Source organism: Berghia stephanieae, chromosome 3 (assembly GCF_034508935.2).
Source record: "Berghia stephanieae isolate SIO BIC M18660-M18661 chromosome 3, UCSD_Bste_1.3, whole genome shotgun sequence".
Classification (NCBI taxonomy): Eukaryota; Metazoa; Mollusca; class Gastropoda; order Nudibranchia; family Aeolidiidae; genus Berghia; species Berghia stephanieae.
Genome location: NC_088362.1, coordinates 32,439,988 through 32,464,994, shown reverse-complemented (window position 1 = coordinate 32,464,994; position 25,007 = coordinate 32,439,988). Strand labels below are relative to the sequence as shown.

The following is a 25,007-nucleotide window of genomic DNA, read 5'->3' as shown; positions in this document are numbered from 1 at the left end:
TGTTGTCTTCATCTTTTGTATTGCATAATATCTACTAAACGTGCTCAAAGCCCTTTACAATATGTCCCTAGCCAACAATACTCAACATGTAGGACGAGACGTGATACCTGTTAGGCGAAATGACAATTTTTTTCCCTGACAGAAACAAAGCTGTTCACGATCATAAACTCATTTTACACCTAAATAGGGTGAGAGAATGTGGGTAAAGCACCTTTTCCAAGGACTCAACAATGCGCCGCTCAGAGCGGGACTTGAGCTTAGGACCTCCATCCATAGGCGAGTTTCATACCACAGGACTATATAGTCGCACCGAGACTGAGATGGCGAACATGCGGGAGCTCGCTTCTTTAACGCAACAGTGAGATTACCGATTCTAGTACCTACATATTACTACTCTTTGTATGAATGTAAAAGTACGTATCTTCTGTGACTATGTTCGAACTCTTCTGTGTATAAGTTAAAAAGGTAAAATGCCAATCAGTGCGGAACTGTTAAGCTTGGATACGAATGACGCTTTCGCGCAGAGAGGAAAATGTGATCTGTGAACAAGTTCAGTGCTTCGCTTGTATAAAGAGGGGACGGAATATCCAAGGTAAATACTAAAGAAACAGTTTTCTTGACGTTTAATACATTGCAGCTGGAATTATTAACTTACTAACAGTATAACTGAGTAATCTTTCGTGATAAATTCAGAGAACGCCTGCTACTGCTGGTCACCTTGCTTATTTTACTTTTTACTGGACTGGATTGTCGATCACTGTATGACTGGAACATGCATTTTACAGGCCCTGATTAAGCGAAATTTATATTCGTATCGTTTAGCCGCTGTTTATAAAGAGTTTTGGGCATTGTTCGGTGGTTTATGTCCCTGACGAGAGGGCGGCCATATTTTTATGTTTTCATTGGTGATTGGGCAGATATGTTTGCTTGTGTGAATCAATTTCGTCAAAGGTAGCCTACATCACGGACTACTTTGGAATTTTATTTCGCATTTTTTATTTGTTTGTTTCTTATTATATTTTTTGGTTTTGTTAAGACTTGTTTAATTCATGTTTCTTGTGTGTTTCCTTTTTTCTTTTTTCAATTTACGTAATAATCAGTTCCCGGTTTCTTCAATTTTCTTTTGGCGTGCGGTGGAAGGAAGGGAATAGTTTTTTTTTTTTTTTTTTTTTGTTGGTTTTTCATTTATTTATTAAAAAAAAAATGAATCCACATCATTTGATTGACGTATATCAATTAATGTATGGCACTTGGAATCGTCCGGATGTGAGATAGTAAGCTTTTAAAAGCAATGTATTTTCTGTTTGTTTTAGATGTAAAAGTTTTCCACTTGGCACCCCATAATTATTAATTTTTTAATTAGATTTTTTATTTTATTTATTTTTTTTCTCCCTGAGTCTTGTCCTAAAAATTTGACACTCCAATTTGAGATCAGTCGTAAAATTGTCATGCATGATCAAACGTTCTACTATCATTGTTAAATTAATTACTCTACATAATGATGCGCATTATTTCCTATCTATTTCTACAGACTGTGATAGATATTATTTTAAAAATATTGGAACAAAAAGGATAACTTATTGGCAACTTGTGCTGCATAGAAATGTGGTTCCATTAAGCCATTAACCCTCTCCTTACCAACCATAGGAAACTTGTCACATTTGTTACGATGCAATCAACAATTCTATCATTCTCATTTATTTAGTTAAATCACAACATTTAAAGAAGAAAAAAATGTTACAGCTGTAAAATCTTGACACTGTGTTGGAGAACTCCTTTTGTAGAACAATATTATGTATAGAATATCCTTGTTGCTTTTCTGTTTGAGTAAGACAAATCTATTTTTGTGTTGGGTGGATGTGAATTGAGGGGGGGGGGGGGGGGGGGGGGGATTCTTAAAATAGCTGGTAAGGAGAGAGTTAAGGAAATGAATGAAACATTGTGGGATCATTCATTGATCTTGTTAACAACGGGAAAATGCACTGTATAAATATCCATACATATTTATTTATCTTATTTATCAAAAGTATGGAACAGATTAGATAGAGAAATCAAAGTGCCCCAGACCTCAGTAGTGTTAGGAAACTTTTGAAAACAAGCCTATTCAGGCAGGCTTTTTGAATGTATTTGCATTTTGTGTTCCTCGTTGTCTTTGTATGCGTGCGCTATAAAAATTAATTATTACATTACATTACTTTTAAATTCTTTTTTTTTTTTGGTCACTTTTTAATATTTTCAGTTGACACAAGACAATGTCACATCCTCGAATGAGAAAACCAAGACCACTTGGTTCCTTACGGCACATCACCAAAAACACTACGCCAGAAAAACTTCCCGTTATTCCAAATGTGTTACCAGAGATACATAAAGACAATGAGAAACTCAAAGACGGCATTCACGGAAATGCGATGGCTGTTCCTCCACCCGCAGTTGAAACAACTTCAAGGGAATCTAGGAGGTCCAGCGAGGACCGGCCTAAGTCTGACGTTTCTAAGTACATGACCAGACCTCCGAAGTCCTCGGCATCATCTTCGAGTGCTGTTTCACACGAACATTGCGAAAAGGATATAAAAGAGGGGCTGGTAAGTTTTTATGGTATATTTTCATTGTTTGACCCACTGTCTCCAAACTCTATTATGTTGGAAAGTACTTGATTTTAGAAAATTAAATTCATTGCCACATCACCACATGAAAAAATAAAAAGTAGTCCTTCAGAGCCATTCGGTCCATGGAGCCGAAGTTTATCCCGATTTCTGTAGTGCAAAACAGACAATAGCAGTTGCTTGCTATCCTTTGGATAGGATACTAGTACTTTCTGCCAAATCAAACAGACTCAGCTACCCATTCACTGCTGGGTGAACAGGGGGGGGGGGGGGGGGGGGTCAGAAAACAATCTTGACTTCACCCAGGATCGATCTCTGTCCCTTTGCATGTGAAGCGTGTGCTCTACCAACTGAGCTATCGGGACCCCTACAAATATGAAACTTTGGGTTAATTTCTCCTGGTTACAATGGCAAATAAATACAACGTCTGTCATTGCACAAACCTCCAAGTCCACTTTTCTCATCATTTCACTAGTAAATTCTCTTTTTGATCTCCAATTCATCAAGACAGAATACAGTCTTTAAACAATGGGTCATATATGTGACCAACCAACTCAATTTGTTATTATATCTGACTGTACCAAAAAATGTCAGAAGATGAATTTAAAGTTAAAACAATCGGATATATTACTTTTAGTTTAATTTTTCTCTAAGTTAAGTCATTCTTGGCACCAAAGCAAATGATCTTACCCCAAAGCCTATATCTTTGACTATAAATTCAATTTTAACCGTATTTTGTGTGGCTATGCAGTCTAGTGGTTTGACACTCGCTTCTGACTGGAAATTTCAAGGTTTGAGTATTGCTTTGAGCAACGCATATAGTTGAGTCCTTGGAAAAGGTTCTACTCTTTACTCACATTCTCCCACTGTACTCAGATGTAAAAAGATTACCTGGCTGTTAACAATATTGTCTCTGAAAAAGAAAATATAGTAATATCGCCAAACAGGTGTCATATCTAGTTCTACATATTAAGTAGTAATAGTAGTAGTAGTAGTAGTAGTAGTAGTAGTAGTAGTAGTAGTAGTAGTAGTAGTAGTAGTAGTAGTAGTAGTAGTAGCAGTAGTAGTAGTAGTAGTAGTAGTAGCAGTAGTAGTAGTAGTAGTAGTAGTAGTAGTAGCAGTAGTAGTAATAGTAGTAGTAGTAGTAGTAGTAGTAGTAGTAGTAGTAGTAGCAGTAGTAGCAGTAGTAGTAGTAGCAGCAGCAGCAGTAGTAGTAGTAGTAGTAGTAGTAGTAGTAGTAGTAGTAGTAGTAGTAGTAGTAGTAGTAGTAGTAGGGACCCTTTGTAAAGCGCTATCGGGACTGTACATCAATTGCTAGAAAAAGAATGATAAAATATCTTAAGCACATGAAATATAATATAATATATAAAATCGTCTCCTCATTGTTGTCTAGATTCCTATGTTTTTTTTTTCTAATAAAATATAATTATCAAAGGTTGCGTGCAGATTCTCTCATAATTCAACATTTACTGACATCAGGTGTGTCTTATCTCTGTAACAGGGTGACAACTTCAACCTGTCAATCATAGGAAATCTATTATGAATATGCATGTTTGTCTCCAGGATTAGGCGTTGACAATGCGGGGACATTATGGTAATAGAATGGAGAACCTAGGGTGGAAATACGGGACAAGGGGCTCTTCATTACGACAGGAATTAATTAATGGCTACCAGACTGACCTTTGTGGGTTATTTGGGGGGGGGGGGGGGGGGGGGTAAACGGTATATAGTGTATTGTGATCTTGGACGAATTGTTGTCATCAGTGGTTAAAGGAATCAGATACGGTGTATTGGTGTATGAAGAATCAAATGCAGTAGTAGTAGTAGTAGTAGTAGTAGTAGTAGTAGTAGTAGTAGTAGTAGTAGTAGTAGTAGTAGTGGTGGTGGTGGTTGTGGTGGAGGGAATAGTAGTAGTAGTAGTAGTAGTAGTAGTAGTAGTAGTAGTAGTAGTAGTAGTAGTAGTAGTAGTAGTAGTAGTAGTAGTAGTAGTAGTAGTAGTAGTTGTTGTTGTTGTTGTTGTTGTATTGGGTAGTAGCGATGTCATAGTGTTGTTGTTGTTGTTGTTGTTGTTGTTGTTGTTGTTGTTGTTGTTGTTGTGGTGATATATAGCAGCAACGGCATCAACATCGCTACAGGCTTCTGTCACATAACGTTTTAATAAGAAAAGAAAAGAAAAGAAAAATAACGGATAAAACCCAAAAACAAAACAAGTAAACAAACAAACAAAAAAAGATTCGCATGTAGTCTCGCATAAAACACGACCATTCAAATGTTCTTCTGTCATATTTACACACTTTTAGGTTTGTTGGATTTGCCTGAAAGATAAAAAGAAGAAAAATTTGTATAGATAGTATGTTCACAACATTGCCATCCGGAAGTGTAACGGACCAACACACAAAACTGTGTGTGACCATGAACGTTTATAGTCTGGTTAGTACAGTTTAGTGAGAATTACTCATAAACGCGGATGGCAAAAAAAACAATAACCAAAACGTGAGTGATGTCAACTTTGAACTATCTATAGGATTCGGGCGAATCTATATTATTGCGTTATTTATATGTCTGTCCTATAATTATAATAATAATTGTAGTGTCTCCTATTGTTGCTGGAGTCACTGAGCTCTCCAATCCAGCCTTTGGTCAAAATCAGTGCTTTTCAACTGGGTGTTTTGTACACACAAAGGCGTACCAAAATTTTAAAAGTGTGTACCTGTTCCACTTTGATAGGCTGTTCTGGGGGATTTAAAACATAACGACGACATATTATAACAATAGCCTAGTCATTTCTCAAATTAACCCTCTCCTTACCAACAACAGGATCGAAAATCGTCACATTCGTATCATTGAAAGAACACTTTTTTCTAAACACACCACAAAAGTTGAAGTTAATGCTGTTATGTAAAGCTTGTTTTGTTGCACAATATTCTATAAAGTTTGTTCTAAGTGTGTTCTAAGTGTGTGTGTGTGTGTGTGTAAAGAAATCGATTTGTGTTGGTACTTATGATATTTCGGGAAAAATCCTGAAAATAGCCAGTCAACTTCACAGTATTATTATATGTAATTGATACTCCATGAGTAGCTTTTGATATTATATTATTATCTTTTTTTCCCCATTAAGATCAATTCAATTTTAGTGTATCGTGGCAACTGGAGTGCACAAGCATTTAAGCAAAGGTTGAACGTTTGTACGATTTCTAAAAATAGGGTTGACAAACACTGCTCTAGATCGTTTACACGTGTGGGCAATGGTCTCGTCACGTCACGGTGTTAAAATTAAGATTAGTTTATATAATTTGAGTTGAAGTCCCAGGTTTGAGAGTTATTTGCCAAGATGAGGGTCATTTAAATCGATCGATAATTGAAGGACGAGTTTTGTGGCCAAATTTTAAGATATGGGTTTTTCTAAATAAAGTTAACACAGCCAAGCCAGAAAGATTGGGGTTGACTTTAAGCAAGGTTGACTTTTGCTATTTTCAATGGAACACTCTTAATTAAATAACAGACAGTATGGGACCTGCAAGAACTTTTGCTCTGAGCTTTGGCCTTTTGCCCCTTCTGGAGCATAGGCCATCACCGAAGATCTTCCACTTTTTTCTGTCCTGTGCCACCCCTTCCAGACCTCTCCACGTTTGTCCCAAATCCTGAGTGTCTGCATCTACATCTTTTCTCCATGTGTTTCTTGGTCGGCCCTTCTTTCGTTTGCCGGGTGATGCTTGTTGTCGGTTTTCTAAGAGTGTGACCGATCCATTTCCATTTTCTCTTCAATATGATATTTCTTCTTCAATTGACTGTTGGTTTCGTTTTCTAGCACAGCTCGATCTTGCTAATAACAAGAGTTGTTGACTTAAAGCAAACGTTGGCTTTAAGAGTGTTGACTTTATGCTGATCCCACTGTATATTGATAAACTGGTACGTTTGACCTTAATTTTCTTCATATATGTATTTTTTTTAAAATTACACCCTGACGTCTGTTAATTCCCCCTCTCTCAATGACTTCCTCACTTCATTATGAATGCTAATATTAATAAATAATTAGATCAAATATGAAATTGATTTGTCTATAGTGATCTATTCACAAAAGGACTCGCGTATGCTTCTCAGTCAAGTCAGTATAGGAAGGGGTGATTCTCAAAACGGGGCTCAGTTGGTAGAGCACTCACTTTACACGCAAAAGGAACCGAGATCGATCCCGGGTTCAGTCGACCCAACAGTGAATGGGTAGCTGTGTCTGTTAGATTTAGCGTCATATCCAAAGGATAGCAAGCAATTGTTATTGTCCGTTTCACGCTATTGAAACCGGGATAAACTCCGGCTCCATGGGTCGAACTGACTCTATCGGAACCCCATTGTTGATGGTAAGGAGAAGGTTAAAATGACTACAAAAATAAGGAGTTTTAAAACACTTAGATTAAAATGAGGTTTTAAAAAAAGACGTATTCTCTTCTTTAAGTCACTAAATAAATGATTTCTTTTCTTTCTTCATTTTTCTCATAATGATGAAAATGTGACTTAGCATGTGTTGTACATCACCTCTTCATGCAGTCTAGAACTTGAGCGTTTATACAGCGCAATATCCACTAAACGTGCTCAAAGCGCTTTACAAGGGGTCCCTGACCAACAGCTACAGATGGAATGCATGTAGGACAAGAGGTGACGCCTGTTAAGCGTTATTCCACATCCCCCCCCCCCCCCGCCCATACAGAAAGCTGTTAACGGCCGGATACTCATTTTACACCTGAGTACGCCGAGAGAATGTGAGTAAAGAGCCTTTTTTCCAATGACTCAACTATGCGCCGAGCAAAGCTCGAACCTAGGATCTTCCGATCCGAAAGCGAATCGTCATACTACTAGACCACATAGCCACAATCAATTAATCAATCAATCAATCATTCAATCAATCAATCATTCAATCAATCCACCAGGCCTTATCGATAGTCCTCATGAATAGAGAATCGGGTCACACATATCCCTTTCAATTTCATTTGTTTGCTCGTTTTTATAGCCAATAATGGGAATTTGACTAAGCTTTCCAATCAAAGAAGCAGGGATCAGAAGGGCGCAATAGAGAAAATAGATCGCTATTGGGTGCGTGTCGGAATGAACAGCCGCGCTTGTTTGCTGAGCCCACACTTAATGATAAAAAAAAAATTGGCAGACGGAATGGAATGAGAAGAATAAAAAGAAACTCGGCAAATGGAGAGTTAAATATAGATTGTACGTAGATTAATTAATCGTAGGTATGTTAAGACTTGGTGTTTGGTGTATTATATTTATTTTGAGTACTTGACTATAATATCAAACAATTCTAAGCCCCGGTCTTCGATCGAATCTTGATCTCGATACCTGTGGCTGAGAAAATGAAACGATACAGATTCGTAGAGAATTTATAAAGAAGGCAAATTGGCATCACCACGCTTCTTCAAAGAAATATTTTAAAATGTCCAAGAAACAGTAAAGCCAAATGCTACACTACTCTGGTAAGACATGTCGTGGAATATCCCAGCACTGTGTGGGACTATTTTAACTAATGAAAACAAGGAAGAGGTTGAGATGGTGCAAAGAAGAGCTGTCCATTCCGTTTTCGGCGATTTTGACAGAAGACTCAGCGTTGAAACCATGATTACCAACCTTCAATGGACGACTCTGGAAGAACGAAGAAAGCAAGCTAAAGCAACCATGCTATACCGTTCAATACATAAGTTGATTGAAGTTCCCCACGACTTTGAACCTGCAATAACAAGGGGAAACACCAGAGGACACGATTACAGATTCTAAATTCCACGCTCAAGAGTGCGATGCCATTGGCAGTTGTTTGTTTTGTTTTTTTCTTTCCATCAACGATTAGAATATGGAACAGTCTACCTGCAGATGTAGTTAGGCCTGAAATTTTTTAACAGTTCAGAGACAGAATCGCTTCTGTGTCACTCTAAACATCAACATGCACAACTAAAGTCTGCGACAATACATCCCAGGTGGTTTGCAGATATGCTGGAAGAAGAAGAAGAAGAAGAAGAAGAAGAAGAAGAAGAAGAAGAAGAAGAAGAAGAAGAAGAAGAAGAAGAAGAAGAAGAAGAAGAAGAAGAAGAAGAAGAAGAAGAAGAAGAAGAAGAAGAAGAAGAAGAAGAAGAATCATTCCATCTCAACCATAGACAATCAAATCAACCAGATGGCACCGAATAGTAACCCTCTCCTTACCGACCATGAGAAAATCGTCACATTCGTTACGGTGCAAACAACAATTCTCTCTTTCTGATTCCTTTGTGCATCACAATATTTAAAGGATATATGTTTATTACAGCTATAAAAAACTTGATAGTGTTTTGTAGATCTCATTTTGCTGAACACCTTTATGTATAGAATGTACTTCTTGATTTTCTGTTTGAGTAAGAAACATCTAATTTTGTACTAGGAGGGTGTGAAGCTTTGTACAAAAATTTGAAAAATTCCTGATGAGAAGAGAGTTAACGAAAACACACGAATAGCTCAGTGTGGGACCCCCCCCCCCCCCACACACACACACACGCGCGCATCACAAGAAATCAATGAGCTAGCAAAAGTCCAATGCCGTGCGGCCAGATTTGTCAGTGGAAACTATGAGCCGGATATGAGCGTAACTCAGCTCAGAAACGATCTCCAATGGAAACCGCTACATGAAAGACGATCCATCAACAAACTCCTCATATTCCACAAAACACAAAACTCAAAACTCGAAATTCCAACTCGCCATTTGAAACAAAACAACAAGTAAACAAGAAACTCAGCATTTAATTTTGAAATCCCCCACTCAAGAACAAACCATCATCTTTACTCTTTCTACCCCTCCACCATCCGACTTTGGAACTCCCTACCAACCACTTGTAAACAAGCCCTTTCGACTGATGATTTTTAAAAAATCGCTTCCTGATTCCCTCTAAAACCCCAGATACCTAGAAGACGGCCATACAATCTCCAGCCTGAAGAAGAGGAAGAAGGTTCAATGTTTGAGTGTTTTTGCCAAGATGAGGATCATTTAAATCGATCGATATTTGACTGACGAGTTTGCTGGCCAAATTTTTAAATACGCACCTTTCTGGAGTACGGTAGTTAACTGGTTAAAATATATTATATTTATTTTATTATTATTTTTTTTAATTTGTGGCTTTGGATGTTTCTTGCTATTTCCTTTCAGAATAATTACTATGGATCCCATCCCTTCAAACTGTATTATATTGGGGCAAACCAGATACCAACAATTGAATTTCAAGTTAAACGTTAAAGTTAAAGCAGTCCTTCAGAACTCTATGCTCAGGTTCATGGAGCCAACATTTATCCCGGATTCCCTCCCTTTAAAAGGACAATAGCAATTGCTTGCTACCGTTTTGATAGGACGTTAGTCTTTCTCAAATCAATTTCCGCCATTTTTAACAAACCAATTACCCAATCATTGCTGGTTGGACAGAGGAGGCGGGGTGGGTAGGGGGGGGGGGGGTCAGAAAAAAAATCTTGATTCCGGTCCCTTTGTGTAATGGGGCGAGTGGTGCTCTAACAACTGAGCTATTGGGACCCCCTAGCACCCTTTATATCCCGATGGTATGGTGGGTTACATTTGACTACTCCTTTTTTTTTCGAGTCCTGTGACCATTCTGTTCTATGTGCGGCTATGTGGTCTAGTGGTATGACACTCGCTTTCGGATCGGAAGGTCCTGGGTTCGAGCCTCGCTCGGCGCATAGTTGAGTCCTTGGAGAAGGCTCTTTACTCACATTCTCTTACCGTACTCAGGTGTAAAATGAGTACCTGGCCGTTAATAGCGTTGTCTCTGTCCGAAATATTGTAATATCGCCTAGCAGGCGTCATGTACCGTCCTACACGCTAAATGTTGCTGTTGACCAGGGACCCATTGTAAAGCGCTTTGAGCACGTTTAGTGGATATTGCTCTATATAAAAGCTCAATTAAAAAAAAAAATTCTCATTCTATGTGTGCTCCAATTCACGCCGTGGTGTTTCTGCTCCCTATCTTTAACCCTCGTATTCTAGATTGCTTTGATTCCCACTCATCTAGAATTCAAAGACTTAATCGTTGGGGCCTCGTTGGTCTTTTGGGGTTTGCTTGATTGATTGCTCAGCCCCTGCTCTGCTTTGGCCGACAAAGCGTGACTAAGTTAAAAATAACCAGTTAGTTATAATCCGATCCGATCAGCTTTACTACACACTGTGCTGGTTACAAAGTAACAATTAACTCATTATTGCGCGTTAATCAATGATTAAAAGGGCTTTTATTTTGTCTCAAGATTGTGTCAGGATTTAAGTGACTGCGGTCCTGGTGGTGGGAGGGGGTGGGGGGGGGGTGACGGTAGGGGGGGGGGTGGAGAGATGGCCATGAGCACAGACTGATCTGTGGCCGTGAGGATATGAAACTGCCCCTCCACCTTGGACTCCAAGAGAGCTAATAGATTTGAACTCAGCTGCTATCGACATTTGGCATTTTCCTTGAGCAAGAAAATTTAATCCCTTTTGCTCATTGAAAAATTATTATTATTATTATTATTATTATTATTATTATTATTATTATTATTATTATTATTATTATTATTATTATTATTATTATTATTATTATTATTATTATTATTATTATTTTTATTATTATTGTGAAAGGAAGAAATAGAAACTTTTATTATTATTATTTTTTTGACAAACGTAAGAATGGTCAGAATGTGACCAGATAATTTTATTAAGAGTTTGAGGCGACGTCTACCACCACCACCATCATCCTCATCATCACCATTACCACCATCATCCTCATTATCATCACCATCACCACCACCATCATCATCATCACCACTACCACCACCGCCATCATCACCATCACCACCACCACCATCATCATCATCATCATCATCATCATCATCATCATCATCATCATCATCATCATCATCATCATCACCACCACCACGATCACTGGTTGCAATTTTCACGTTTCCTAAAACGCTTGTTGTTTTCACCTCATTTCAGCGTCGTGAAAAAGACCTGAAAGACCAAATCAGCCTTCTACAGAAGCAGATAGCAGAGCTCCAGTTAGCTCTCCGTGGGAAAGAAGATGAAATGGTGGCCTTGAAGTCGAATTTGGAGACGCAGGTTTGTGTTTGATGGAGATGGTTTAATATTTTACTGTCAACTTTGACTTACTTATTTTGACTTATTGTCGATCGCCTCCATGATCTACGAACTGAGGTGACACTTAGCTGCTGAAGCCGTGGACTGTAAAAAGTAATAAACATAAATGAAAATAACAGCTTCCAAAAATAACAAAATAAATACCAAAAAATGGAACGTTTTGGACTCAAAACCCTTCTTCATCCAACAACAACAACAACAATAAACAAAACAATACAAAAATAAATACATTACTAAATTCCAGATCGACAAAAGAGAAATTTCTCTGTCATCGATCTGGAATTTAGTAATTTATCCGTGTCTTTATTGTTTTTTTGTTGTTGGCTGAAGAAGGGTTTTGAGCCCGAAACGTTCCGTGTTTGGTATTTATTTTATTCTCTTTTGAAGCTGTTATTTTTGTTTATTAATCTTCGAACTGGGACCCTTTGGCAGCTTCTCTGATTAGTTGAGTGAGTTCTTTCCACTGATGACGGTCTCCTGCGATGGATCTCGGGTATTCTAAATTCTTTTCGCATCTCAGTTCTTGTGTGTCATCGAGTCGCTTGAGGTCTTTATTTATCGTAGTGTATATTCTTGTTTGTTGTTGGTCTGGCTTTGTGTTTGTTATGTCCGCTTAGTGTAAGCAATAACGCCATCGCCTTATTTTCTGGAATATTTCTGTCTCTCCTTAATATGTCCACCAAATAGCCTCCATTTTGTTTCCAAAATTTGAATCAATAACCGCTATGGATTTTACGTCATGTATTATGTATCTTATATCTTGTACAGTGCTTTGAGCACGTTTAGTGGATATTGCTGTAGGGGTGAGTGGTACTAAACTACTTAAAGCTGTGGACTGTAAAAAGTAATAAACTAAAAGATATATGTAGCAGCTTCAATATTGTAGTAATTTGTTCGTTCAAAAAAACAAAAAGCGGTTATATTAATTTTTGTTTATAACTTTATATAAATGCTCAAGTTTTACATAATATATATAAATAAATTGGTGTGTGTGTATTTGTGTGTATGTGTGTGTGTGTTTGTGTGTTTAAGTGAGTGTGTTGCTGAAATATTTTAATGTTATAGCTACAAGAACTTAATTTTGTTTCGTAAATAAGCTCGTCTTACTGAAAAAAATGTGTATAATATGTATTGCTTTTGAACTGAGTGTGCGCCTATGTGGCCTAGTGGGATGACACTCGCCTGTGGATCTTAGAGTTCTGGGTTCGAGTCCCAAGTGGAGCATAGTTGAGTAAATGGAAAAGGCTCTTTACTCACATTTTCTCACCATACTCAGGTGTAAAATGAGTACCCAGTAGTAAACAGCGTTTGTTTCTTTTCCAAAAATATATTGTGTGATCCTCTGACAGGTGCCGTGTCTCGTCCTTCACGTTAAGTGTTGTTGTTGGCTAGGGACCCCTTGTAAACTTCTTTGAGCACGTTTAGTGGATATTGCACTACATAAAAAGCTCAAGGAGTTTTTTTTTAAATTCAAAACCAAATCAATTTGTCTACGTCTGAAATCTTGAATAGACATTACTGATTCTCATGTTTTGCCGCGATCTGTATTTACTGTGAAGCTATGTGGTCCAGTGGTATGACACTCGCTTTCGGATCGGAAGGTCCTGGGTTCGAGCCTCGCTCGGCTCATAGTTGAGTCCTTAGAAAAGGCTCTTTCCTCATATTCTCTCACCGTACTCTGGAGTAAAATGAGTACCTGGCCATCAACAGCGTTGTCTAAAAAATTGTAATATCACCTAACATGTGTTGCTGTTGGTCTAGGACCCTTTGTAAAGCACTTTGAGCATGTTTAGTGGATATTGCAATATATAAAAGCTCATTTTTTGTTTTGTTTTGTTTTTTGTTTTTTATGTTGTTTAAAAAAAAAATTCCTCTCTTAATTTATAGGCCAAGGATTTTGAATCCAAGATTAAATCTGAGCAAGCATTACACGAAGAAACAAAGACTATTCTTAACCGCACCGAGAAGACTCTCAAAGAACGAAATGATTTCATTGAAGCGATGAGTAGAGAATACGCAGAATTCTCGGAATCGCAAAAACAAGAGGTTAGTCCATTTTTTAAAAATTATTTTTTTTCTCTTTCATCTTCTGAATTACAGGCCAAAGATTTCGAATCCAAACTAAAGTCTGAGCAGGTTTCACATGAGGCGACAATGTCAATTTTAAAAGAAACAGAGGAGACTTTAAAAGAACGAAATTGTTTCATCGAGGTGAAGGGGAGACAATACGTAGAACTCTTGGAATTAGAGAAGCAAGAGGTATGGGTTTTTTTGGGGCTTTTTTTGGTGCAGCTATGTGGTCTTGTGGTATGACATTCGCTTTCGGATCAGAAAGTCCTGGGTTCGAGCCTCAAACCCTTGAGTCATTGGCTCTTTACTCATATTCTCTCACATGTATTCAGGTGTAAAATGAGTACCTGGCTATCAACAGCGTTGTCTCTGTTTGTTTTTTAAACTGGGAGTTGTAGGACACTTGAGGGGGGGGGGGAGGAGGAGGGGGGTTGGGAATCCTGATAACTCTGTAGTAGAGCACTCACTTCACACGCAAAGGGATCGAGATTGATCCAGAGTGAAGTCAATGTTTTTTTCTGAACCCCCTCCACCTCCCCTGTCTAACCAGCAGTGATTGGGTAGCTGGGTCTGATAGATCTGATGGAAAGTACTTTGCGATATAGACTAGCATCCTGTCCAAAGGCACCACTATGATCTTGAAGTGTCACAAGCGTCCTACAGAAAAGAAGGAAATAGATAGTCCGTCAGAGCCATTAGACTGATGGAGCTGGAGTTTTCTTTCCGGATTTCTTTAGCATGAAACGAACAAAAGCAGTTGCTTTGCTACCATTTGGATAGGACGCTTGATTACAAAGTACTTTCCACCAGACCCATCAGATCCAGCTACCCAATCACTGCTGGGTGGACATTTAGAATAAAACCTCGACCTCACCCGGGATCAATCTCGATCCCTTAATGTTAATTAAAACAACACTCAAATTCCTTATGGACATTTCACGTTTTAAAAAAGAATGGGTTGTCTCTAATCTTTGTAGTAGTAGTGACCCATTAAAGGTAATTTGTAACGCACTGGAAAGGCATACCTGCCAACCCTTCCTCTTTTGGCAGAATCATTCCTATTTTCACGCTTCCTTTCCACCATTCCACTCACTCACTCACTCCTCAATCCTCTCCGGGCCTGTTGGCACTCGAGGCGATACAAGGGATCTCCACCTGGTCCTGTCAGCAGCTATTCTTGGGACCATCTCGAGGGACAGACCTCTCTGTTTTAGGTCCCTCTCTACAGTACGTCTCCAAGTCTCCTTGGGGCAGCCTCGCTTCCTCTTTCCTTGGGGTTCCATTCCACCATTGTCTCTAAAATTCCGACTTTCAAAAAACATTGATAATGATAAGAAAGGGTGCGGGGGGGGGGGGGGGGGGTGAAAAAGGTGAAATAAAAATATTTTTAATGATTGCCAAAAGGGAAGTAAGTAGGAAAATGAATTGCACTCCTTTCCCCCCTTTCCACGACCTAACACATGTGATTGTTTTGCCAGTTGTGCCAGAATACTGTCTTATGGTTTTGGTGACATAAATGGTGGTAATTTTGATTGGGAATTATCCATTAGTCTCAAATTCCTATTTTCTGACGTTCTGATTCCACTTTTGGAATGTGAAGTATTGGCAGGTCTGGAAAGGGTGGATTTAATATGATTTTTATTATTTATTTACTTTTTTAATGTTTGCATTTGTTTGTAACTCACCCTTGTCTGTTCTTTATTCAGTCTGAGAAAAAGTTGCAAGAGACGATAACAGCAAAGGATGCAGAAATAGCTGACAGAGATCAAAAACTGTCGCGATTGAAAGCACAGATGGCTGAGGCTTTGAAAGGAAATTCTTGGTGAGTCAGGTGCTTTGCATGAGATGATTGTCTGTGTTTGGAATAGCATTTATATAGCGCAATGTCCACTAAACATGCTCAAAGCGCTTTATAAGGGGTCTCTAGCCAAGAACAACACTTAACATGTAGTACAAGACATGAGGCCTGTTAGGTGATACAACTTATTTTTCCAACAGAGACCAAGATTGTTAATGGTCGGGTATTCATTTTACACCCAAGTACAATGATAGAATGTGAGTAAAGAGCCTTTTCCAAGGACTATGCGCAGCTTAGAGCGGGATTCCAACCCAGGACCTATGCAAGTGTCATACTACTAGATCACAAAGCCATTTATAGGGACAATCTACTGAGTGGAATCCGCATAAAGTCAACATTCTTAAAGGAACCTTCTGCTTAAAGTCAACATCTTTTGTTGGTGCCAAATTTTCTGTTCTTTGTCTCAGTGTGCAACCCTTACAAACAATAACCAAAACAAAGCTAGTCAACAAGAGATTAACAAACCTGTCTTTATCCCCCCTTCTATAAGTCCATTTTTATTGCTTTTGTGTCCAGGGAAAGGCAGCAACAACTAGAGGAGTTGACAAAAGAGTTGACACGCATTCAGGAGGAATGTGATTTACTACGCATGAAAATCAAGTCTATGAGTAAAAACAAACAGGTGAGAAAAGATTTTTATTTTCTTCGGTTACTTGAAAAATACCTGTCAAAGTGATACTAGGCTGGGAGAAGCTGTGGACTATACAAAGTAATAATCAAAATTTAATATAACATCTTCAAAGAAGCTGTCGTCTATCTGTAATTTAGTAATGTATTTCTGTCTTTATTGTTTTTTGTTGTTTGCTGAAGAAGGGTTTTGAGCCCGAAACGGTCAGTGTGTGGTATTTTGTTCTTCTTTGAAGCTGTTATATTCATTTTTGTTTATTGAAAAATAGCTGAGCATTTATACAGGACAATGTCCACTAAACAACCAAACGGTTTTACATGGGGTCCCTAGCCAACAGCAACACTTAACATATATTGGACGAGACATCATGATGCCTATAAGGCGATTTTACAATTTTTTTCTTCTGATAGAGATAACACTGTTAATGGCAAGGTACTCATTTTATACCTGAGTGCAGTGTGAGAATGTAAGTAAAATGCCTTTTTCGAGGACTCCAATGTGCAAGCTCAAAGCTGGACTCAAACCCTGGACCTTCCAGTCCAAAGGCGAATGTCATACCACAAGACCACATCGCCACTCAACTCTGATTTTAAGTACATAGACATGACAAAAAAAAACAAAAAAACAGGATTCATTATTCTATATTGCTATTAAATAATCAAGTAATGTAAATGTTGCTACTCGAAGCTCGAAGAAATAGAGAACAATGTGAAATTGAATGTAAGCTTCAATTTAATATATGATTCATCTTAACAACGTCACTACCACATTTTTTCATTTGTCTGTAGTGTTTCATTCATCTTGTTTTGTTGATAAAGGGGTAACCCAAAATGTCTATTTTATCTGTTTTCGTATATTAAATTGAAGCTTACATTCAGTTTCACATTGTTACTTAAATAATCAAGTGATGTTGACTGTTATCATTTGCTGGTCTTTGTTAATGGTTCACAAAACACTGGCATACACATTACCTCAAATGCCTCAGGTGTGAATAAGTACCTGGTCTTGTGATGGATATTTTATGAATGCAAATACGAAACTGTGCCTTGTACTGTATGAAATCAAAAGTTAGTCCATCAAATCAGCTTGGAGAATAAATGAAGCCCACCAAACTTGTTGAAATAGAGTTGTAGAAATCTTCTGTATATAATAACTGTATTAGTATTATATTATATTATATTATATTATATATTATATTATATTATATTATTTTATATTATATTATATTATATTAATATATTATATTATATTGTATTGTATTGTATTATATTATATTATATTATATTATATTATATTATATTATATTATATTATATTATATTATATTATATTATATTATATTATATTATATTATATTATATTGTATTGTATTGTATTATATTATATTATATTATATTATATTATATTATTTATATTATATTATATTATTATATTATATTATATTATATTATTATTACTGTGCACATTGTATTTTTATTGATACAGGGTGCAGTCAAGATTATTTCTGAACCCCTGTCCACCTAACAAAGTGATCCAGTAGATCTAGTAGAAAGTACTTTTGGATAGACTAGCGTCCTATCCAAAGACAATTGCTACTGTGAAAATAAATCAAAACTTTCCATTAAGTCATAATGTTTGTAGTATATAGAACATTGTAAGTAACGCAAAAATTATTATTCTCCAGAACAATTGTTCCAACTGCGATGACAGTAATGCTAAACTAGCCAAGGCCCAATCTGCTGTCAAGGAGAGAGACGCAAACATCAAGGAGTTAAAGGCTTTGATTTCCAAGTTCGAATCCCAGCTTTCGAAGCAAGACAAGCTACTGGAGCACTGGGCGGCGACCAAAGGCCAAAAGATTACAGCACCAAGATGAATAGTTTATAGCTAGAGGATGTGGACTGTACTGTGAAGAGTGTTGTATAAATGAAGTACTAGCTGAATTCTAGAAGGTTCTCAGTAATAAATAACAATGTGAAATTGAATGTAAGCTTCCATTTGATTACGAAAACAGATAAAATGGATGTTTCAGGTTTCCCCTTTATCAACAAAACAGTTTTGTTGATAAAGGGGAAACCAGAAACGTCCATTTTTATCTGTTTTCGTAATTAAATTGAAGCTTACATTCAATTTCACATTGTTATTTATTTCTTCGAGCTTCGAGCAGCAACATTTACATTACTCAGAAGGTTCTCAGTAGAAACCAATACATTTGGTCACCCAGCTCCAGCAAATGGTATTGCAGAGTGTGCTCGAAGTCAGTGTGTTAGAATCCAGCGTGTACTGTGTACAAATATAACATCCTCAAAATTGGAACTAAATTCTCGAATTGGAACATACTGGGGCTCAAAACCCTTATTAAGTCAGTATTATTTACTTTCTGTGAGAGGCAGACAAAGATGAATGAGGCATTTTGGAGTGGTGTGGATGGGGGAGGGGTGTGTTGCGAAGTGGGAAGGGTTTCAGTGGAGATATTGAATGGATAGGAAAGAATGCATTGGATAAGAGCCATTTATAAGAGTTACAGACATTGTGACAGGAATTTGGTTCCGTTATTTGCAATTTTTTTTCTTTGGTTATTTGGCGATTTCTTTTTTGTTTAACAATTGTTTAACCATTGAGGGTTTGCGTTTATCGATAGGTGGTAAACAAGAACAAAGAGACTTTTATTTCTGGTTAAATCAGTTTTTACTGTATAAATTAAACAAAAAATTATTTTTGTTGGCTGAAAAAGGATTTTGGTTCCAAAACAATCCATGTCAAGTATTTTGTTCTATTTTGAAACTGTTGTATTAATTTTCTTCACTACCTTGGACAGCACCAAAATGAGACTTAAATGGCAGATGAAGATACTGTTTGTACAAGAACCATCATTTATTATATATCCTTATGACGGAAATTATCTTTTTTTTTTTTTTTTTTCAAACGTATCATATTTAGATTAATAGTTGTGCATGTACAGGAAATATCCAAAATTGACACCAATTTTGACACGCTTTAATTAAAAAACAAAGCAGAAAAAGAATGAAGGTCGATAATAAATATTTATCTCATTTCAAGTCTTCCAAAATTAACTGTTCATTCATCATTTGTGGGGAAACAACTCGAAACTTGGTAGTAATAAGTTAATACAAGGAAGGTAGTTGTAGTTACAATGCAGTCTGCATAAAGTCAACACCTTGGGACCATTAAAAGATAGTTACTTAAAACAGTTGAATTTATCCAAATGTTAGGAGTATCAAATGTGTATGCATGCAATTGATTCTGTCTCAGAGCAGTTGACTTCATCAGAAATTTGGTGACAAAGATAGTGAAGGAAAAAACAAAACAAAACTGGACTGTCCTCAAGGTGTTGATATCATTTGACTTCAAGTGAGTTGGCTTCAAGCGATAGTTGACTTCAAGTGAGTTTGATTTCTTGCAGACTGCTCTGTAAGACAGTACTTGCAGGACCTTAGCACGCTCTTGAGAGAAGCCAAAAAGGAGTGCTAGAATCCGAAATCAAACGAAAGTTGACTTCAAGTGAGTTTGACTTTTGGCAGACTGCTCTGTAATACAGTACTCGCTGGATCATAGCACATTCTTGAGAGAAGCCAAAAAAATGAGTGCTAGAATCTGAAATCCGCTGCTCATGGGAAGTAACGACTTATTGTGTAGATAAAAGTCAGTCGCCCAACTTCAGCATGTGTTGTATTGCAGAGTGTGTTAAATTGAGCTTTAAATTTAGCTTTTATATAGCGCAATATCCACTAAACGTGCTCAAAGCACTTTACAAGGGGTCCTTGGCCAATAGCAACATTTAACAAGTAGGACGGGACATGACGCCTTTTTAAAGCGATATTACAATTTTTTCTCGGACAGAGACAACACTATTACCGGCCAGGTACTCATTTTACACCTGAGTAAGTTAGAGAATGTGAGTAAAGAGCCTTCTCCAAGGATTCAACTATGCGCTGAGCGAGACTTGAACCCAGGACCTTCCGATCCAAAAGCGAGTATCATATCACTAGACCACATAGCCCCACATGGTGTGTTGGAATTCAGCTCGCTAGAATCCGGTGAGTAAGAAGGAAAATGGATTATATTTATATCTCCAGGTTTCAACTTGTTGATGCCTCACTGACCAGAACAGATTATGTCATAATTGAGCTTCCATGTATAACAAGAATCTGTTATAAATATATAAACGATTCCTAGTATCGGAAATTAGTTCCATTTCAGAATGAGTTTTGATCAGTATTCACTTGATGTAATTTATGATTCTTAAATGATTTTATTGGATAGTGCTGATGGTGACAAAAAGTTTTAAAAACAGGACGAACATTTTGAACAATTGCTTTTAAGCCCCATTTTTTGCTGCACTTTTAGAGCAATTGAGATGATAAACTATCATTGATACTCTACTAACTTCTGGAGAGTGGGACTGCACCTGTTTGTTCTACCACACATCAAGTCTCTCACTGCCTGAAATGTAGAATTTTAAAAGGAGGAAATTCCTCCTGTGACTCCAAAATTGCGGATTTTTTATTTCCGCGGATCCGAGGAAAACCATCACCACTGAAATTATAATATTGTATTCCATTTCTCATTTTTGTACATTGAAGAAAATGACGAAATGAAATTACAAAGAGTTATATGAACAATTAGAATTCACTGTACCATATACCAAAGTTGCCATTTTATATATTTATTGTGTACAGTGTGGTATGCATGTATTTATCATAACTTATATATCATTTATACAAACAAACCCTTTTCCCCCAAAAAATAAAATAATAATAATTACTATAAAACGTTTAATTTTTAGGTGAAAAGTATGTCATTTTGTTGATATTGTAACATTATAAAAATGTAACATTTGATTAAAACATTTTCGTTTTTGTCTCTTTTTGTGATCCCTATAGCTTTAATGTAAATTACTTGCTGCGTTCTGGCATGCTCTTTGAGAGAAGCTAAAAAGCGTGCTAGGATCTGAGCGTGCAGAAATCCGATGCTCACGGGAGGTAATGACTTATTATATTAAGAGAATTTGATCACCAAGCTCCAATGTGTGTGCTGTGTTACACAGCGTGCTGGCATTCAGAGAGCTAGAATCCTTCAAGTACTTTAACTAGTAAAATATCTCACATTCTAAATGAATATTATAGTTGAAATGATTTGGTATGACAGCTCAAAGTGCTACTAAGCTGCTAGAAGCTGTGGACTGTAAAAAGTAATAAACAAAAATTAATATAACAACTTTTTAAAAAAGAACAAAATACCAAACACTGGCATTTCGGACTCAAAATCCTTCTTCAGCCAACAACAAATAAAACATTGAAAAAACGTAATATATTTATGAGTCTGAAACATTCCGTGTTTGGTATTTTGATGGCAGTTATATTCCTTTTTGTTTATTATTTATTGCGACAGCTTTCAAGTTGTAGAACACAATGAAAAACGGGGCAATTTCACTCAGTGGTATGGTCTTGAGTTCATACCTGAAAGGTACAGAGTTCGACTACCTGCTGTGCTGTGTGACCTTGAGCAAGACACCTAGCCCTAGCTCACTTTGTAGCGCTGCACTGCGGCTGATGCCTGGGTTATTTCAGTCTTCCTTTGGGATATACCCTAAAGACAAATTTTCCAGTGTGGTTGAATAAATAGAATTTTTTTTTTTTGGTGAAATTTAAAGATTAAATGTTTTTCAATGATATTAAATATCTATTTTACTTTTGTTATTACTAATGACTTCAAAGATCCATTTTACTTTGGTGGTTACTGCTGACTTAAAGATTGATTGTTTTTTAATGACATTAAAGATCCATTTTACTTTGGTGGTTCCTGCTGACTAATTTTCTGATAATTGCTGACAGTCTATTTATAAAACGCTTCCATGTTTGTGACTTTTCCTGTAAATTTGTAAATGTGTTTTTAATTATTAACTATTTTTTGTTACATTCTCTTGTACGTAATTATAATGTAATAACTGGAAGATAGTAGACCTTTCTTTATTTTTATAGGGGTCCTGATATAGCTCAGTTGATAGAGCACTTGCTAATTGCGTGAGTTAATCATGAAATAAAAAATTTTTAAAAAGAGAGAAAAAAAATTGTTATCGTGCTATTCCCAGTCTGACAGATAAAAAATTATTAAAATGAAAAGATATTTCAACTAAGAGAAACTTGCCAAAATTTGATTTTCTGTATAATCATGTTTCCATCATGAATGTGAGGATGTAAGATGTCAGCGCAGGATTGGTTCCGTACCTAAAAAGTTTTGAGGAATTTAATCATTAAAAACTTTGCAAAGACAAGATGGTAGAAAAGATTTGTAGTGGCTGGACTTGTAATGTATGGATGGCCCAGAAACATTGATATTGATTCAGCTTTTTGAAGAATACATGCAAAAACTTTGTCAAAGTGATACTAAGCTGGTAGATGCTGTGGACTGCAAACAGTAAAAAAACAAAAATGGATACGACAGCTTTAAAAAAACCCAAATCACCAAACACTAAACTTTTCGGGCTCAAAACCCTTCTTCAACCAACAAAAAAAAAAAAAAATAATAAAAATATACACTACTAAATTCCAGATAGATGATAGAGAAATTTCTCTGTCGTCTATCTTGAATTTAGTAATGTATTTATGTTTTTATTGGTTTTTTTTTTGTTGTTGGCTGAAGAAGGGTTTTGAACTGAAACATTCCGTTTGAGCAGCAGAATAAAAAAAATAATAATAAAAACATGAATACATTACTTTTAAAAAACCCAGATCGACGGCTTTGCCGATGTTTTCATTTGCTTTTTTTGACTGAAAAAAGGTATGTGAGCCTGAAAATTCTTAAAGCTGTTATATTCATTGGTCTTTTTTAGTTTTGGCATAAGACTTTCAAACACTTACTTTGGAGAAATATGCAAAGTTGTGGTGGAAAATGTAATCAATATTTACTCTAGTAATTTTGCGCTGTTTGTGAGCATTTCACTGAATTGTTTTGTAAACATATTTGATGTTGATATTTCGATTATTTACAAGTGTATGTATGACTACTGATTTTATGTGGAATTTAATTATGATTTCAATGGAAAGTAAATGTAATTAGAACAATAATTTATTTTCAAGTGTTTTGTTCTTGTTTTTTTAATTTAAAGTTAAAATTGTTATTTTATTAATTCAAAGACTGTTACTTACAACTCATAATTTGTTATTTAAAAGAAACAAATAAATCTTTTTAAAAAATAAATTATTAAAAAATGTGTACGTGGTGTGATAAGAATCTTGAAATAATAAGCAGCGCTGCACTGCAGCTGATCCTGGGTTATTACAGTCTTGCCTTGAAATAGACCCTAAAGACAAATTTCACCCTGGAGATAAAAAAAGGGAATTTTTCAATTTTTCATTTATAACCCATGCTGGTCTTACGAAATCTCGGCGCTCAAAAAGTGTTGGGTCTAGTTTTGGGAGTGAGTAACAAAACTGTGTTCAGCATCAAGATAAAATGTAAATGTTACTGCTTGAAATTTCAAAAGTGTAAAACAATGATGTGTGAATTAACAATCTATCTGTACGGCTATGTAGTCTTGTGGTAAGACACTCACTTTCGGATCGGAAGGTCCTGGGTTCGAGCTCGCTCGGCGCATAGTTGGGTCCTTGGAAAAGACTCTTTACTGACATTCTTTCACCATACTCGGGTGTAAAATGAGTAGTAACCCAGGACCTTCTGATCAAAAAGCGAGTGTCATACCATTAGACCACAAGTGATCTTGTGATATTACACTTGCCTTCAGACCAGAAGACCTATGGTTCGAGAGCAGCGCATAGTTGAGTCCTTGAAAATAGGCTCGTTTCTCACATCCTCTAATTGTATTCAGTTTGTACCTGGCCATTAACAGCATTGTCTCTGTCAGAAAAAAAAGTTCTAAATCGCCTTCTAGTAACAGGCGTGTCGTATTAAGTTTTATTGTTGGCTAGGGACCCATTGTAAAGTGCTTTGAGCATGTTTAGTGGATATTGCACAGTTTGTTTCACTTCAGACCATTGGGGGGGGGGGGGGTCCTGATATCAGAGTTTGTAGAGCATTCACACGCAAAGGGACCAAGATCTATTCCGGGTGCAGTCGAGATTTTTTTCTGACCAGTACTGAATGTGTAGCTGGGTCTCTTAGGCCTGGTGAAAAGTATTTTGTGATAGATTAGTGTCCTATCCAAAGGATAGAAAGCAATTGTTATTGTCCGTTTCACGCTATAGAAACCAGGATAAACTCTTGCTCCTAATGGCTCCGAAGGACTACACAGACTCAGACCATCGGAAAGATGGGAATTTAAAAAAATATTTTTTTTTGGTATAAAACATGGATAGTAATGCTGTCTGAATGAGTAAGTCAGATTAATAATAATAATAATAATAATAATAATAATAATAATAATAATAATAATAATAATAATAATATATACTTTATTCATAAAAAAAAATGGAAATTCGTTTACAGACGTGGCATGCATAAAAATGTATAAACACAAAGTTGAGAATCTATGGCGACAATTTATACATACATATACATATATATATATATTTTCAAAGCGAAACATGTTGTCCCCATGACCCCCGGTTTGAACCCATCTGCAAATGCACAAAAATGTAAAAAATATACAACCAAGAACTAATAGCCACACTTTATATATTAATTTGATAAATTGAGAAAGACCATATCTCTGGCCTCT

At 36.6% G+C, this 25,007-nt stretch overlaps 1 protein-coding gene across 3 annotated transcripts; it reads left to right on the top strand.

Moving 5' to 3' along the window:
• Positions 1-472: 472 nt before the first annotated feature.
• On the top strand, positions 473-23,397 carry LOC144967549 (uncharacterized). Of its 3 annotated transcripts, none has more exons than XM_078904944.1 (7): positions 473-592; positions 2,240-2,582; positions 11,593-11,715; positions 13,642-13,800; positions 15,531-15,646; positions 16,199-16,304; positions 17,994-23,397. In XM_078904944.1, the coding sequence occupies exons 2-7, from the start codon at positions 2,253-2,255 to the stop codon at positions 18,183-18,185; spliced, it is 1,026 nt and encodes a 341-aa protein (XP_078761070.1). In that variant the 5' UTR covers positions 473-592; positions 2,240-2,252; the 3' UTR covers positions 18,186-23,397. The 3 variants fall into 3 exon arrangements, with proteins under 3 accessions (XP_078761070.1, XP_078761071.1, XP_078761069.1); XM_078904945.1 differs by lacking the exon at positions 13,642-13,800 and adding an exon at positions 13,855-14,013 and having other exon boundaries at positions 480-592; XM_078904943.1 differs by having other exon boundaries at positions 480-592; positions 13,642-14,013.
• The last annotated feature ends 1,610 nt before the right edge of the window (positions 23,398-25,007 follow it).

What these genes read in the sequence shown, in the direction of transcription:
- LOC144967549 (XM_078904943.1), top strand. Translation starts at nt 2,253, where the DNA reads ATGTCACATCCTCGAATGAGAAAACCAAGACCACTTGGTTCCTTACGG. An exon ending in AGGATATAAAAGAGGGGCTG is followed by an intron (nt 2,583 to 11,592) that starts GTAAGTTTTTAT and finishes ACCTCATTTCAG; the next exon opens with CGTCGTGAAAAAGACCTGAA. An exon ending in AGTCGAATTTGGAGACGCAG is followed by an intron (nt 11,716 to 13,641) that starts GTTTGTGTTTGA and finishes CTTAATTTATAG; the next exon opens with GCCAAGGATTTTGAATCCAA.